The 15,293-nt window shown below is 58.3% G+C and overlaps 1 protein-coding gene across 5 annotated transcripts in view; it reads right to left on the reverse strand.

Moving 5' to 3' along the window:
* The window catches only part of LOC135187722 (NADPH--cytochrome P450 reductase), a 52,325-nt gene that overhangs the window by 9,999 nt on the left and 27,033 nt on the right, over positions 1 to 15,293 (reverse strand). For 4 of the 5 annotated variants that reach the window (XM_064166703.1, XM_064166704.1, XM_064166705.1 and 1 more), the window contains 7 exons: positions 10,901 to 10,949; positions 8,683 to 8,811; positions 7,078 to 7,227; positions 4,703 to 4,827; positions 3,660 to 3,749; positions 2,119 to 2,217; positions 16 to 132 (listed from right to left, as the gene is read on the reverse strand). In XM_064166703.1, coding sequence (XP_064022773.1) covers positions 16 to 132; positions 2,119 to 2,217; positions 3,660 to 3,749; positions 4,703 to 4,827; positions 7,078 to 7,227; positions 8,683 to 8,811; positions 10,901 to 10,949 — 759 coding nt within the window. Of the gene's footprint in view, positions 1 to 15; positions 133 to 2,118; positions 2,218 to 3,659; positions 3,750 to 4,702; positions 4,828 to 7,077; positions 7,228 to 8,682; positions 8,812 to 10,900; positions 10,950 to 14,061; positions 14,224 to 15,293 lie in introns of those variants that run through there. The other variant, XM_064166707.1, reaches the window with a different exon arrangement.

Genomic DNA, 15,293 nt, shown 5'->3' on the forward strand with positions numbered 1-15,293 from the left:
CCCATGGGACACTACCTGATTTTGGAGTTGGAGATATCCAGCTCCAGGTGCATGAGATGCCTCTCCCCACCCTCGTTCAGCTTGCGGTTCACCGTCACCTGGGCCAGGAAAGGGTTCTTGGAATCAAAGGGTCTGCAAGGAAGGACAAGGACCCCCCTGGGTTACTCCTCTGCAGGCTCCAAGGACTTGAGCCCAGGCCTCTCCTGGTTCATGCACACCAGAACACAAAGCAAGTTACCATCCTGCTGCTGCCTTCCAGAAACAGAGCAGTCACAGAATGGGTTGGAAGGGACCTCAAAGCTCAGCCAGTTCCAACCTCCTGCTATGGGCAGGGACACCTCCCACCAGCACAGGCTGCTCAAGGCCTCATCCAACCTGGTCTTTGACCACCTCCAGGGAGGGAGATATCCACAACCTCCCTGGGCAACCTGAGGTTGCCCAGGGAGGTTGTGGATGTCTCACTCCCTGAAGGTGCTGTTCAACAACACCAAGTTGGACAGGGAAAACTTCATCATCCAGCCTGGCCTTGAAGACCTTCAGGCACAACCTCCCTGGGCAACCTGTGCCAGTCTCTCCCCACCCTCACTCTCAAGAACTTCTTTCTCCTCTCCACTCTCACTCTCCCCTCTCCCAGCTCAAAGCCACTGTCCCTCATCCTGGCACTCCCAGCCCTTGACAAATGTCCCTCCCCATTTCTCCTGGAGCCCCTTCAGGTATTGGAGGACTGCTCTAAGGTCTCCCTGGAGCCTTCTCTTCTCCAAGTTGAACAGTCTCAACTCTCCCAGCCTGTCCTCACAGGGAGGTTCTCCAGTCCTCTGATCATCTTGGTGGCCTCCTCTGAAACTGCTCCAAGCTCAGCCAGCCCAACCTAGCACCCAGCCCCAACCAACCAACCAGACCATGGCACTAAGTGCCCCAGCCAGGCTTGGCTGCAACACCTCCAGCCACACAGACTCCACCACCTCCCTGGGCAGCCCATTCCAGTGCCAATCACTCTCTCTGCCAGGAACTTCCTAACAACATCCAGCCTAGACCTGCCCTGGCACAGCTCCAGGCTGGGTCCCCTTCTTCTGTTGCTGGCTGCCTGGCAGCAGAGCCCAACCCCACCTGGCTACAGCCTCCCTGCAGGCAGCTGCAGGCAGCAATCAGCTCTGCCCTGAGCCTCCTCTGCTGCAGGCTGCACCCCCCCAGCTCCCTCAGCCTCTCCTCACAGGGCTCTGCTCCAGGCCCCTCCCCAGCCTTGCTGCCCTTCTCCAAACACCTTCCAGCACCTCAACAGCTCTCTGCAATTGACCAGCCCAGAACTGGACACAGCACTCCAGGGGTGGCCTGAGCAGTGCTGAGCACAGGGACACAAGAACCTCCCTTGTCCTGCTGCCCACACTGCTCCTGAGCCAGCCCAGGATGCCATTGGCTCTGCTGCCCACCTGGGCACTGCTGCCTCCTCTTCAGCTCCCTCTCTGCCAGCACCCCCAGCTCCCTCTCTGCCTGGCTGCTCTCAGCCACTCTGGCAAAAAACAGCCCCAAGCAGCACTACAGGCTGCGGCCAAAGTGTAGAACCCTGCACTTAGCCTTGTTCAATCTCCTCCCCTTGGCCTCTGCCCACCCATGCAGCCTGGCCAGGTCCCTCTGCAGGGCTCTGCTACCCTCCCACAGCTCCACAGCTGCTCCTAGCTTGGTGTCATCTGCCACCTCACTGATGCTGGACTCAATCTCCTCCTCCAGATGATTAGTGAAGGTATTAAACAGGACTGTGCCTAGCACTAATCCCTGGGGCACACCACCAGTGCCAGCTGCCAGCTGGATGTGGCACCATTCACCACCACTCTCTGTGCCCAGCCCTCCACCCAGTTCTTGACCCATACCAGAGTGAAAAGCTCTACCAGATCTCAAACCAGATGCTGCAAGTGCAGCAGCCCAGCAGGCCATGAGGGCATAGCAACCTTCTCACCACTGGGGAACCCCTGAGAGTGCCAGTGGAGATGTGAGCCCATTTCTGCAGAGGAGACCTGCCACATGGCTACACTGCAGAGCTGGTAGTGCCCACAGACAGGCTGTTGTTGGAAGCATCAGGGCTGTGTCCCAGGCACAGGCTGCCCAGGCCAGGTTGGCACTTACGGCTTCTGGTTCTCGTAGCTCTTGAGCCTGCCCATCTCCCCCGTGTACACCTTGGCCATGTTCACCTCCCTGTGCACCACCAGCTCGTACTGACGGATGCTGCAGGGCAGAGAAGAGAGAGGTGAAACACTCAAACTGCAAGTGGCAAGGTGCAACTGCAACCACAGGCTGCTGCAGGGCAAAAGCAAAGGCAGCTTCTGCCCCTTCGCCCCTTCTCCAGGCAGCAGGGAAAAGATAGACCACACAGAAAGCCCAAACCAAGAGGAGTCCTCAGCCTCACTGGGACCCAGACCCAGCACAGCGTCCCTCAGAGGAGCCAGACTCAGCACAGCTCCCCCCAGAGGAGCCAGACTCAGCACAGCTGCCCCCAGAGGAGCCAGACCCAGCACAGCTCCCCCCCAGAGGAGCCAGACCCAGCACAGCTGCCCCCCAGAGGAGCCAGACCCAGCACAGCTCCCCCCTAGAGGAGCCAGACCCAGCACAGCTGCCCCCCAGAGGAGCCAGACCCAGCACAGCCTCACCCAGAGGAGTCAGATCCAGCACAGCCCCCACCGAGAGGAGCCAGACCCAGCACAGCACCCCCCGAGAGGAGCCAGACCCAGCACAGCCCCCACCGAGAGGAGCCAGACCCAGCACAGCCTCACCCAGAGGAGTCAGATCCAGCACAGCTCCCCCCCAGAGGAGCCAGACCCAGCACAGCTCCCCCCAGAGGAGCCAGACTCAGCACAGCTGCCCCCCAGAGGAGCCAGACTCAGCACAGCTGCCCCCCAGAGGAGCCAGACCCAGCACAGCTCCCCCCAGAGGAGCCAGACCCAGCACAGCTGCCCCCCAGAGGAGCCAGACTCAGCACAGCTGCCCCCCAGAGGAGCCAGACCCAGCACAGCTCCCCCCGAGAGGAGCCAGACTCAGCACAGCTTCCCTCAGAGGAGCCAGACTCAGCACAGCTCCCCCCAGAGGAGCCAGACCCAGCACAGCTGCCCCCCAGAGGAGCCAGACCCAGCACAGCTCCCCCCCAGAGGAGCCAGACCCAGCACAGCTGCCCCCCAGAGGAGTCAGACCCAGCACAGCTCCCCCCCAGAGGAGCCAGACCCAGCACAGCCTCACCCAGAGGAGTCAGACCCAGCACAGCTCCCCCCAGAGGAGCCAGACCCAGCACAGCTCCCCCCAGAGGAGCCAGACCCAGCATAGCCTCACCCAGAGGAGTCAGACCCAGCACAGCTCCCCCCCAGAGGAGCCAGACCCAGCACAGCTCCCCCCCAGAGGAGCCAGACCCAGCACAGCCTCACCCAGAGGAGTCAGACCCAGCACAGCTCCCCCCCCAGAGGAGCCAGACCCAGCACAGCCTCACCCAGACCAGAAATCCAGAGCTGGGCTCAAGCTTGTCCCAGGACAGGCTCAACCCAGACAGCTCTGCTCACAGCTCCCCTCCCAGGTGTGGGGGGGAGGCAATGCACAGCAAAGGGGACAGCAGCTGAGGGCACAGCTACCAGCCAGAGGTGGCCAATCTCTCTGGCACCCAGAGCAGCAGCTCCTGTACCCACCTGGATTCTTCTCCTGTAGCCTCCACCCCAAAGTGCTCACACACTGCTGGCCAGAACTGCTCTCTCCAGGTGATGAAGTCTTCTTCCAAGCTAGCCAGGGAAAAAGAGAGTCAAGAATCCTGCCCAAGGGGGAGCAAGAGGAAGTCACCTCAGATCCTGTGGGCTTCCCCCTTCACCATGGGACCAAGCACCTGGCCTGGGACCCAGGCAGTTTGGGTTTGTCTGTGCCCACAGATCACCAGAAGAGCATCTTCAGAGCACTAAGTGGGTGGGAGGGAACTGCTGCTGCTGCACCCAGGTCTGCCAAGGAAGGTTCTTACCCAGCTCAGCTCCCACTTCTGGTCACCTTCCCACCATGCCAAGGCTCTTTTCAGAGCCTCCCCCACCCAGCACCTCCTTCTCATCATCAAACCCTGCAGCAGCTGGAGGTAAAGCCACAGGCTGAAGTCACTTCCCAGCTACTCACAGGCTGCTCAGGTGAGCAGAGAGAGGACCAAAACCCCCCAAACAAAACCACTGGAAATGGTTTGAGTTGGAAAATTGCTGCCTCCCACCACAAGCCACACAGGCTGAGTCAGCACAGCAAAGGCTGAGGAAGGCTGCAAGGCCTCCTCCACTGTCTTAACTGTGGTCACTGAAAGCTGCTGTGGGGTCTCCCAGAGACAGGATTCTCTAGGACACTCCAGGAGCACAGGGATGCTGCTGTGGGGTCTCCCAGAGACAGGATCCTCTAGGATACTCCAGGAGCACAGGGATGCTGCTGTGGGGTCTCCCAGAGACAGGATTCTCTAGGACACTCCAGGGGCACAGGGATGCTGCTGTGGGGTCTCCCAGAGACAGGATTCTCTAGGACACTCCAGGGGCACAGGGATGCAGCTGTGGCAGAGCAGGCAGGCAGCACTCAGGCCTGGCAGCTCACAGAGAGCTCTACACTCTGCAGGCCCTGCAGAGTTTGTGAGCCAGCAGCAGAGCCCAGTCCCTGCCCAGGTGCCTTGCACAGCACCAGAGGCAGCTGTGAGCACCCCTGGAGCCAAGCCACTCACTTGCCATCGTCATCTCCCAGCCCCAGCTCAAAGATGCGTTGGGCTCCCAGCTCCTCCAGTCTCTTGTCCACATACTTCCCCATGGCATTGAAGTGCTCGTAGGTCTTGTTCCCCAGCCCAAAGACCTGCAAGGCAACACTGCTGAGCTGGACTTTATCCATCCAGCTGGCATCCTCTGGCCAGTATCACCCAACAGAGGCTGCTGAAGGAGGACAGCGAGACCTCTCCCAGCTCCTCATTAGCTGTTTGAGGACCTTGAGTAAGAATCTAGTAGTGGAGAAGGTGTGGTCAGGAGGCACAAGCCCCTGTCCTGAGACTGGCTTCAGGTGTGTGACAAGAGGATGCACAGACCTTTGAGCAGGGCCTCTTGGAACAGGCCAAGGGGGGATGGTTTGGATGGGAAGAGGGAGATTGAGAGTGGAGAGAAGGGAGAAATATTTGCCCCTGAGGGTGGGGAGAGCCTGGCCCAGGCTGCTCAGAGAGGTGGGAGCTGCCCCATGGCTGGCAGCAGTGCAGGACAGGTTGGTTGTGGCTGTGAGCAGCCTGTCCTAGTTGGGGCTGTCCCTGCTGAGTGCAGGGGGTTGGACTGGGTGGCCTCAAAAGTCCCTTTGCACCCAACCCAGTCTATGGTTCTACGACACAAGAGCTGCATCACCTCCCTGAGGGAGCAGTGCAAGTCCAGGCTGTGTGGAGGCTCAGGGCTGTCCCTTGTGTCCCAAACACTGCTCAGCAAATGTTTGCTCACCACTTTATGGAGAGAGCAGCTGAACATCCCCATCCCCCATTCTCATCTGCAATCATTCTGCTGCCTAACAACCTGGGCCAGGCTTTAGGTGAGCTGCTTGTGCCTCAGCACAAGGAGACAGCTACAGCCTGCTCCAAGACATACAATGTGCAGGAGAAGGACTGGCCCAGGGCTGCTCAATTAGCTGCTGAAGAGCAGCAGCAGCCTGCAACCAGTTACAGACCTTGCATTTGTATCCAGCTGTGGCAGTTTAAGGCTCACTGGAACACTGCAATAAGAGAAATCAGTACTTCCCTGAAAGGGGAGTGCAGGACCTGAATGAGCAGGGCTGTAATACTGCTGAAGTCTCCATCCTTCACTGGTTTGCTAGTTGCTACAAAGAGACAGTGGATGAACAATTTCCCTCTCCTGCCTTTTGGCCATTGGCTCTGTTGGCTGCTCCTTAGCTCCTCCCTGGCTCCTCCACGCTGAACATTAACCTCGACTGAGCAGGTAGCAGCTGAGATCTTGCTGGTTTTTCATCTGGGCAGAGAGAGAGAGTAGCACTGACTCCTCCTGGGCTTTGTCTGGGAAGGGGAAGTTTGGATCAGGAGCAGTGTGGGCAGTAGGACAAGGGAGGTTCTTCTTCCCCTGTACTCAGCACTGCTCAGGCCACACCTGGAGTGCTGAGTCCAGTTCTGGGCTCCTCAATTCAAGAGAGCTGTTGAGGTGCTGGAAGGTGTCCAGAGAAGGGCAACAAAGCTGGGGAGGGGCCTGGAACACAAACCCTATGAGAAGAGGCTGAGGGAGCTGGGGGGGTGCAGCCTGCAGCAGAGGAGGCTCAGGGCAGAGCTGATTGCTGTCTGCAGCTGCCTGCAGGGAGGCTGTAGCCAGGTGGGGTTGGGCTCTCCTGCCAGGCAACCAGCAACAGAACAAGGGGACACAGTTGTGCCTCAAGTTGTGCCAGGGCAGGTTGAGGCTGGATGTTAGGAGGCAGTTCCTGGCAGAGAGAGTGATTGGCATTGGAATGGGCTGCCCAGGGAGGTGGTGGAGTCTGTGTGGCTGGAGGTGTTGAAGCCAAGCCTGGCTGGGGCACTGAGTGCCATGGTTTGGTTGACTGGATGGGGCTGGGTGCTAGGTTTGACTGGAGGATCTTGGAGGTCTCTTCCAACCCAGGTGATTCTGTGATTCTATGATTTCTGCAGTGTCTCTCAGTGGTACAGAACTGTCCCTGTCAGGGTGCTTTGTGTGTACAGAACAGAGCTCTGTCTAACCTCCAAGCTGTCTGAGCTGCTCTGGGAAATTTGACTCCGGGGGGTGACTTCCTAAACCTACCACATCAGCAAACCCACGGGTGGGGCTTGGGGAGTGGAGAGAGCATTTAAACACCCCCACCCCGAGAGATGTGGCACTGGATCAGGCACTTAATGCCACGGTCTGGTTGATTGGATAGGGCCGGGTGCTAGGCTGGGCTGGATGAGCTTGGAGGTCTCTTCCAACCTGGTTGATTCTATGTTTGCAAGCGCTCCTGAGGCTGGAGGAGCAAGAGAAGAGGGAGTGCACCCAACACGGGCACAGCCTTCTCCTTGTGCCTGTCACCCAGGCGCTGCTGGGGCGGGTGGAGGTCTCCTGCCTGCCCTGAGGCACTTACTGCAAAGCGCAGCCCCGACAGGTCGGCGTCTGCCTCCTGCAGCCAGTCGTAGAAGTCCTGGGCGTTGTCAGTGGGGTCGCCCTCGCCGTAGGTGGCCATGCAGAACACAGCCAGGGACTTGTCGATCTCCGACAGGCGACTCAGGTCCGCCTGCAACCGAAAGAGCAGGAGATAGCCTCAAGGATCCCACCAGGTGCAAGCCTACTCCTGGCTTGCAGCAGGGCACGGAACCAGGAAACTGGTTGGCTTGGAAAGACCTCTCAGGGTCATCATTGTAACTACTCACAGCAACTACTCACTGACAAACAGCAACAAATAAAGCTAATTAAGAATAAAAGAATGGATTTCAGATTGAAGCTTGAGACTGGAGGTGAGGAAGAAACTCTACAGAGCAAGGGTGGGGAGACACTGGCACAGGTTGAGGGTGGTGAGACACTGGCACAGGTTGCCCAGGAAGGTTGTGGAGCACAGAAGCACCCAATGTGATCAAAGATCACATTGGGTGCTTCTGTGCTCCACAACCTTCCTGGAGGTGTTCAAGACCAGGTTGGATGAGGCCTTGAGCAACCTGGGCTGGTGGGAGGTGTCCCTGCCCATAGCAGGAGGTTGGCATAGGTTGAGCTTTAAGTTCCCTTCCAACCCAAGCCACTCCATCACTTGAATCGTTTGAGTCCAACCATGACAGCAAACAGCTGATTATAAAATGATTGGAAAAGGCTAAAGCCACCCAAAATGGCAAGGGAAAAATGAGGCTGAGCACCCTCATTGGACTGCAAGTCAAGGCTTTAGCCCTACAGGAAAAGCAATGTGGTTGTCATGGGATGCTTTAAGGGCCCAGGAATCTTGGACACCCTGGAGAACACCAACTGGCAACACCAAGAGAGTGGCAGTGTGGGCCCAGCGCTGGCTGCAGCAGGGATATGGAGCAAGTTTGATGCTGCCAAGAGGTGACTCACAGCTCCCAAGCATTCCAGGCTGCCTTCCTCCTTCAGTCCTGCTGCAGTGTTCACTTCAGGTCTGCAGAATGGCAACGGCCACTCCAAAGACATTGAGGGGCTGGAGTGGGTCCAGAGAAGGGCAATAAAGCTGGTGAGAGGTCTGGAGAACAGGCCTGGGGAAGAGCAGCTGAGGGGATTGAGGGTGTTCAGTCTGGAGGAGAGGAGACTGAGGGCAGACCTCACTGCTCTCCACAGCTCTCAGAGGAGGCTGCAGCCAGGTGGGGGTTGGGCTCTTCTCCCAAGGAACAAGAGTGACAGGACAGGAGGAGAACGGCCTCAGGTTGCCACATGGGAGGATTAGGTTACACATGAGCCTTCTTGGCCCAGGCTGCCCAGGGCAGTGGTGCAGTCCCCATCCCCGGAGGGCTTTCAAAGCCGTGGAGATGTGTTGCTGAGGGCCAGGGCTCAGTGGTACCCTGGCAGCGCTGGGTTCGTGCTTAGACTCTGTGATCCGAGAGGTCTCATCCAACCACAGTAATTCCGTCGTAGGATTCTAAGCATCAAAGCCCATCCCTCAGGCTGATGTGTTCAGCCCCTGCACGACACTACAAAGAGGGTGAGCTGTGCCTCAGGCAGGCCCCCTCTGGGTGCCTCGGGGGCTGCTTACCAAGTCGTACTCCTCGGGGTCCGCGGCCATGCCCCGCATGCCGTAGCGGTGCGCGTCCTTGGACAGCCGATTGGCAAACTCCTCCGCCGTGCCCGTCTGCGAGCCGTAGAACACCACAATGTTCCTCCCCTGCGGGCAAGGAGAAGCCCCTGTGAGGCTGGGAAGCCTTGGGCTGCACTCACAGACGCCTTGGGGAAAGGCAGGGGCGAAGCTCAGAGCCCAAGGAAGCATCTGGGAGCGGGAGTCTGGGCTGCAGGCTCTGCAGCTGGCCGGGACCGCAGGTGGGTTTGCAGCAGCAAGAGTCAAGGCTGAGCTGCTGACAGCCTGCTCCTTGGCAGCCCCAGAGGGGGCACTCGGGGAACACCCACAGCAGACAACAGACCCTGCACGTTTATTTATGCTCCTGGGAGCAAGGAGCTCCTTGGGGTGGGAAATGAAAGCTGCCTAGGGTTGGGTGCAGGCAGGGAGCTCCCTGGATGGGGAATGAAAGCTGCCTCAGCTTGGGTGCAGGCAGGGAGCTCCCTGGATGGGGAATGAAAGCTGCCTCAGCTTGGGTGCAGGCAGGGAGCTCCCTGGATGGGGAAGCAGAGCTGTCCCAGCTTGGGTGCAGGCAGGGAGCTCCCTGGATGGGGAAGCAGAGCTGTCCCAGCTTGGGTGCAGGCAGGGAGCTCCCTGGATGGGGAAGCAGAGCTGTCCCAGCTTGGGTGCAGGCAGGGAGCTCCCTGGATGGGGAAGCAGAGCTGTCCCAGCTTGGGTGCAGGCAGGGAGCTCCCTGGATGGGGAAGCAGAGCTGTCCCAGCTTGGGTGCAGGCAGGGAGCTCCCTGGATGGGGAATGAAAGCTGCCTAGGGTTGGGTGCAGGCAGGGAGCTCCCTGGATGGGGAAGCAGAGCTGTCCCAGCTTGGGTGCAGGCAGGGAGCTCCCTGGATGGGGAAGCAGAGCTGTCCCAGCTTGGGTGCAGGCAGGGAGCTCTCTGGGTGGGGAAGCAGAGCTGCTCAGGCTTGGGGTCAGTGCAAAGCACAGTTCCTGCCCTGCTGCCAGCCAGCTGCTTTGAAGCAGGATGGAAAATACTCCAGGCCTTGCTTCTCCCTCTGCTTTCCTCTGGTGCCCAGGCCAGAGAGGCACAAGCTGCCAGGTCTGTGTACAGCAATTCCCATTCCAGAGAGAGCCTGTCTGGGAGCCAACCACACAAAGAGCAGCCAGACTCTAAAGTCTCTGCCATTCCCCTCTGACTCTGAACTTGCATTACACTTTTTGCACCAAATTTTCACTGTAACTTTGTTCTCTAAGGACAATTCTCCAGCACAGCCCAAAAGAGCTGCTCCTGCCTGCCCACACAGCCCTCCTCTGGATGCTCTCTGCAGCAGACCTGTCCAAACCATTCCCCCCCTGCTGACAGCTGGAACCGTGGAAGGCCATGAGGAACCTGATGAGGTTCAATAAGGATAAGTGCAGAGTCCTGCACCTGGGAAGGAAGAATCATCTGCGGCAGTGCAGGTTAGGAGGTGATCTGCTGGAGAGCTGCCCCATGGAGGAGGACCTGGGAGTCCTGGTGGACACCAAGTGGCCAAAAAGGCAAACGGTGATCTGAGGGACATTAGGAAAGTGTGCCCAGCAGATCCAGAGAGGTTCTCCTCCCCCTCTGCTCTGCCCTAGTGAGGCCCCACCTGGAATACTGCATCTGGCTCTGGGCTCCCCAGTTCAAGAGGGACTGAGATCTACTGGAGAGAGTACAACAGAGGGCTGCAAGGATGCTGAAGTGACTGGACCACTGCCTGATGAGGAAAGGCTGAGAGCCCTGGGGCTGCTTAGTGTGGAGAGGAGAACTTGAGAGGGGATCTGATCAGTAAGTATCTGAGGGCTGGGGGGCAGGAAGGAAGGGACAGGGACAGCCTTTGCTCACCTGTGCCTTGGGACAAGACAAAGGGCAAGGGATGGAAACTGCAGCACAGGAAGTTCTACCTCAACGTGAGGAAGAACTTTGCTGTCAGGGTCCCAGAGCCCTGGCACAGGCTGCCCAGAGAGGTTGTGGAGTCTCCTTCTCTGGAGCCTTTCTGAATGTGTTCTTGTGTGACCTGAGCTAGATTCTCTGGTCCTGCTCTGGCAGGGAGGTAGGACTAGAAGATCTCCAGAGGTCCCTTCCAAGCCCTAACATGCTGTGAGCCTGTGGAGCTCCCCCACCATCCCAGCACCCTGCAGAGCCAGGGCAAGCAGCTTACCGTCTTCTTCATCTTCTCAATGAAGCTGCTGTCCCTCACTGGAGCTGCTCTGAAAGACAGCAGAAAGCTCCTTTCAAATCAGCACTTTCAATCTTTAAGGTCCAGGAACAAGCAAGTGAGAGACAAGTGGGCCTCAGAGAGGCTGAGGGATCTGGGGGTGTGCAGCCTGCAGAAGAGGAGGCTCAGGGGGGAACCTCATTGCTGTCTGCAGCTCCCTGAAGGGAGGTTGTAGCCAGGTGGGGTTGGGCTCTTCTCTCAGCCAACCAGCAATAGAACAAGGGGACACAGTCTCAAGTTGTGCTGGGGGAAGTCTAGGCTGGATGTGAGGAGGAAGTTGTTGTCAGAGAGTGATTGGCACTGGAATGGGCTGCCCAGGGAGGTGGTGGAGGCACCATCCCTGGAGGTGTTGAAGCCAAGCCTGGCTGGGGCACTTAGTGCCATGGTCTGGTTGCTTGGCCAGGGCTGGGTGCTAGGTTGGGCTGGAGGAGCCTGGAGCTCTCTTCCAACCTGCTTGATTCTATGATTCTCAACTCTCAGAAAGGCTGCCCAAAGGGGTGGGGGGATGCCTACTGCCCAGCTCAGGGCTTCTCTGCACACAGCCAAGGAGCAGGAGCTCAGAGCAGAGGGGAAAGACTGAGCCCCTGCCTCACCTCCAGCACTGAATCCTTCCATGAGCAAAGCCCAGGCACTTGGCCCTGGCTGGCAGGAAACCTTCACTCTATCAACTGCTCTGGGGGGTGTCACACATCAGGGGTCATAAAGATCTCCCAGAGCAGCTCTCCAGAGAAATCTGAGGCTAAGCCACAGCAGGAGAGAAAGGAACAGCAAGCTCCCTACTTCCTCCACCACAGTGGACAGACAGGGGATGGGTGGGTCCTGAGCCATGCCCCTCAGAATGGGTTCCCCAAGCTCAAAGTCAGACAGAGCTCAAGACCAGAAACATCTGCCAGCCACAAGTGCTTCTGCAACCACCTCTGAGCAGGGTGGAGCAAGCTCTCCTCTCACATGCAGCAAGTGACAGGATAAGAGGAAACAGCCTCAAGTTGTGCCAGGGGAGGTTCAGGCTGGATACTGGGAACAATTTCTTCCCAGACAGGGTCCTCAGGCATGGGTTGAGGCTGCCCAGGGAGGTGATGAAGTCACCATCCCTGGAGGGGTTTAAAAGCCACATGGATGTGGTGCTGAGGTTTAGTGGCAGTGGTGGGACTGTGAGCTCCGGATGAGTGGTTGGATGTGATGATCTCAAAGGTCTCTTCCAACCACAGCACTTCTATGCTTCTACGAGTCCCAGAGCCCAGTGGAGCAGACAGACTCAGCTGATCAGACCCACAGAGCCTTGGCTGCCTCTCCAGGTCCCCAGGGCTCACACCAGGGTCTGTGTCCCCAGTGTGGATCTCTGGCACAGAGGCAGCTCCCTGCAGCTCAAACGAAGCACAAACCACAGCAGTGTCAGGAGCAGCGAGGAAGAGGCTGCAGCTGCTCTGGCAGGGAGGGAGCCAGAAGAGCTTTGCCATCCCCATGGGTGTTCAGTGTGGCAGGGTGACAGCAGCCCAGCCCTGGGCACTCTCACAAGCAGAGGTGGCTTGAGCTACACTCCACTTAGATGCTGGAGTCTCTCCAAAGCAGGAGGACAAGGACCAGGAGCTTACTTGGTACCTTCCCCGATGGAGCTTCAGCAGTGAGGAGGAGGAACATGGGACCCATTCCCGTTCCTCTTTCACAATGGAGGAATGCAAGGCTGAGTCTCCTGTGGGAAAAGAGAAGCCTCCTCCAGGCAGCAAACAAATGCCTTTGGCTCTGGCCCATGTGAGAATGTGCACAGCTCACTAAAAGTTTCCTAAATTCTGCAGCCCAGAGGGAGGGATCTCTGCGGATGTGCAGAGGCATTCACAGAGCACAGGGTGGGGGCTTTCCAGCCCTGCAAGCCTCTGAGCTCCCCCTTCCACCCAAAGGCACCACAGGGCTCCAGAACAGTGCCTGCCAGCTCCTGGCACCACCAGTCTGCTACAGTATGCATGGTAGAGGAGCAAACCCTACCCCAAAATGCCCCCCAAGGCAGCTGTGCTCTCAGGAGAGCTGCTTTGTACTCCCAACTTCGCTCTCTCAGCTGTTAACAGTCCCCTTGCTGTGCTGGGTCCTTTTTGGCTACAGGGATACCACAAGGAGCTCAAGAGCAGCCCCAACCCTGTCCAACACTGCTGCCAGGATGGGGGCTCAGGAGAGCTGCCCCTCAGCTGGCTCACAGGATGCTGAGCTCTCACTTAGCTTTTGGCTCCTGCATGAAGCTCTTTGGTTTACTGCCCCCTGCAAATGAGATCCAATTAAAACAGCTGTTGGGTCAACTGCTAAACAAAACACTTTCAAAGGAGGGGGATAAAAAGAGAGCTGCAGATGCTTTCAGCAAGCTCCCTTTGGGAGAGAAAAGGGAGCAGCCATGGAGCTTGTCTGCTTCCAAAGGAGGCAACGCTGCACAGCAGTGTTGTGGTGGGGGAGCAGCTCATGTGTGGCTCAGACATGGAAGAAATCAGCAGGCTGGCTTTTGGAAGAAGGCTGCAGGACGACCTGAAAGTGCTTCAGCAAGGGGGATTGAAAATCTCAGCTGCAAAAAGTGCCCCCAAGACAGAAAGGACACTCACTGGCACTGCTCAGCCAACAAGACTTAGGTGAGACAGTGAGAGAAAGCTCCCACAGCTCAGAGAGCTCAGGGCAGGGGCTGAGAGAATCAGAAGTGATGGACAGAGGGAAGGAGGTAACTCCACTGCGGGAGCAAGTCTTCAGCTTGGACAGACTGGGTACCTTCGGTGGGAGCACACAGCAAGCAACTCCCAGGGCTCTGTCACATCAGCGTCAGAAGAAAGAAGGGAGCCAGAAGGGAGCTCCCAACAACTCAGCCACAACACCAGAGCACCCACCTCAGCTGAACACCTCTCCTCCAGAAAGCTCCCGTGCCTAGGGCTCTGCACACCTCCGGCCAGCACTGAGAGGGCAGCCTGGGCGCTGCAGAGAGCCCAGCGCCAACAGCAGGGTCTCCTCGGGAGCAGCCTGCTCCGGGCACAGCCTCTCCCCTTCCTTCTCTCCCACCGCAGCAGACAGTGGTACCCCTCTCCACCCAGCTCTGGGGCAGCAGCAGGGACCCTCCAAGGCCAAGCAGATGAACTCACCTCGCCGGGGCCACCTCTTCCCGCGGGGCCGAGTAAGCGCAGCCCATGGTCCGGGCAGGGAGAGGCAGACAAAGAGTCCCAGCCCAGCGTCTGCACCGGGAGGATCTAACTTAGCTCTGGAGCCACACACACGGTGGCCTTCCCATTCTGCTCCTCCTGGGCATCAAAGCCAAGCACCAGCCTTTTGTTAAGGAGAAGAGAGCCGGCACAAAGGGTCCCGGGCAGGGTCATAGCAGGAGCGGTGCTGTCCGCTCAGATCCTCCTGGTGGAGCTCTGGAAGTTACCCACTGGATCCGCACGGTCCTGAGAAGCTGCAACATCTGGCAGCAGTGGCAGAAAGGAATTAGGAGTGGAGAATGAAAGCTCCCAGGATCCTCCAGCTCCCGGCCCTCTCCCATCCTCCGTGTGGAGCAAAGGGGACGGGACACAAAGCCCTCCCCCGGCCTGGTTCCCTTGGAAACTGTTTATACCACAGCTGCTGCCAGAGCTGCTCTGCAAAGGCTGAAGAGAAGCGATTGCAGCCGCCGCGGGTAGCTATGGCAGTGCCACGGCGGGGGCAGCTCACAGGAGTTTGCTCTCTCCAGGCTGCCAGTTAATTCAATTAGAGATGCTCTGCCCCTGCCGCACACAGAGGAAGCTAATCAGGGCGAGGAGCTGAGGCGATTCCTGCCGCAGGAAGCCAAACACACACCAGGGAATGGCTTTCTTCGGAGCTGCAGAAGGGAGATAAGCCAATGCCTGCCCCAGACAGGTGAAGATGGGCGTGGGAGGCAAGAGAAAGGAAGGGGGAGTCTGTCAGCCAGCAGGCCACTGGCTGCCACTCCTGCTTCTGCCCAGGGTGCCAGGCTGCAGGACTCCAGAGCAGGACAGACCTCTTGCCTGCTTCTCAGTTACAGATGAGGTGCTGCATTCCCCAGCAGTGCCTCGCAGGAAGCCTGGTGGCCGTGGCTGGGTGGTGACTGAGAGCACAGCTCCCTGATGACATCTGCAGAGCAGAGGCTGTGGGAAGGCTCTGCTGGTTTCAATTAAGGCTGGAAGTGGTCACAAAGCAAAAAGTGCTCAGGCAGTGGCACCCAGGCCTGCCCCATGCCCATGGGCTCGCACAACGTGGCCAAAGGACATCTGCTAAGAGGGAAGCCTCTGGAAATGCTGGGCTCTGCCCCTTCTCTGGGACTTCAGGCAGGAGAACAGCAAGGAGCTGTGGTTGAACCCACACACACATCATTGGGGCA

Source organism: Pogoniulus pusillus, chromosome 27 (genome assembly GCF_015220805.1).
Source record: "Pogoniulus pusillus isolate bPogPus1 chromosome 27, bPogPus1.pri, whole genome shotgun sequence".
Lineage (NCBI taxonomy): Eukaryota > Metazoa > Chordata > Aves > Piciformes > Lybiidae > Pogoniulus > Pogoniulus pusillus.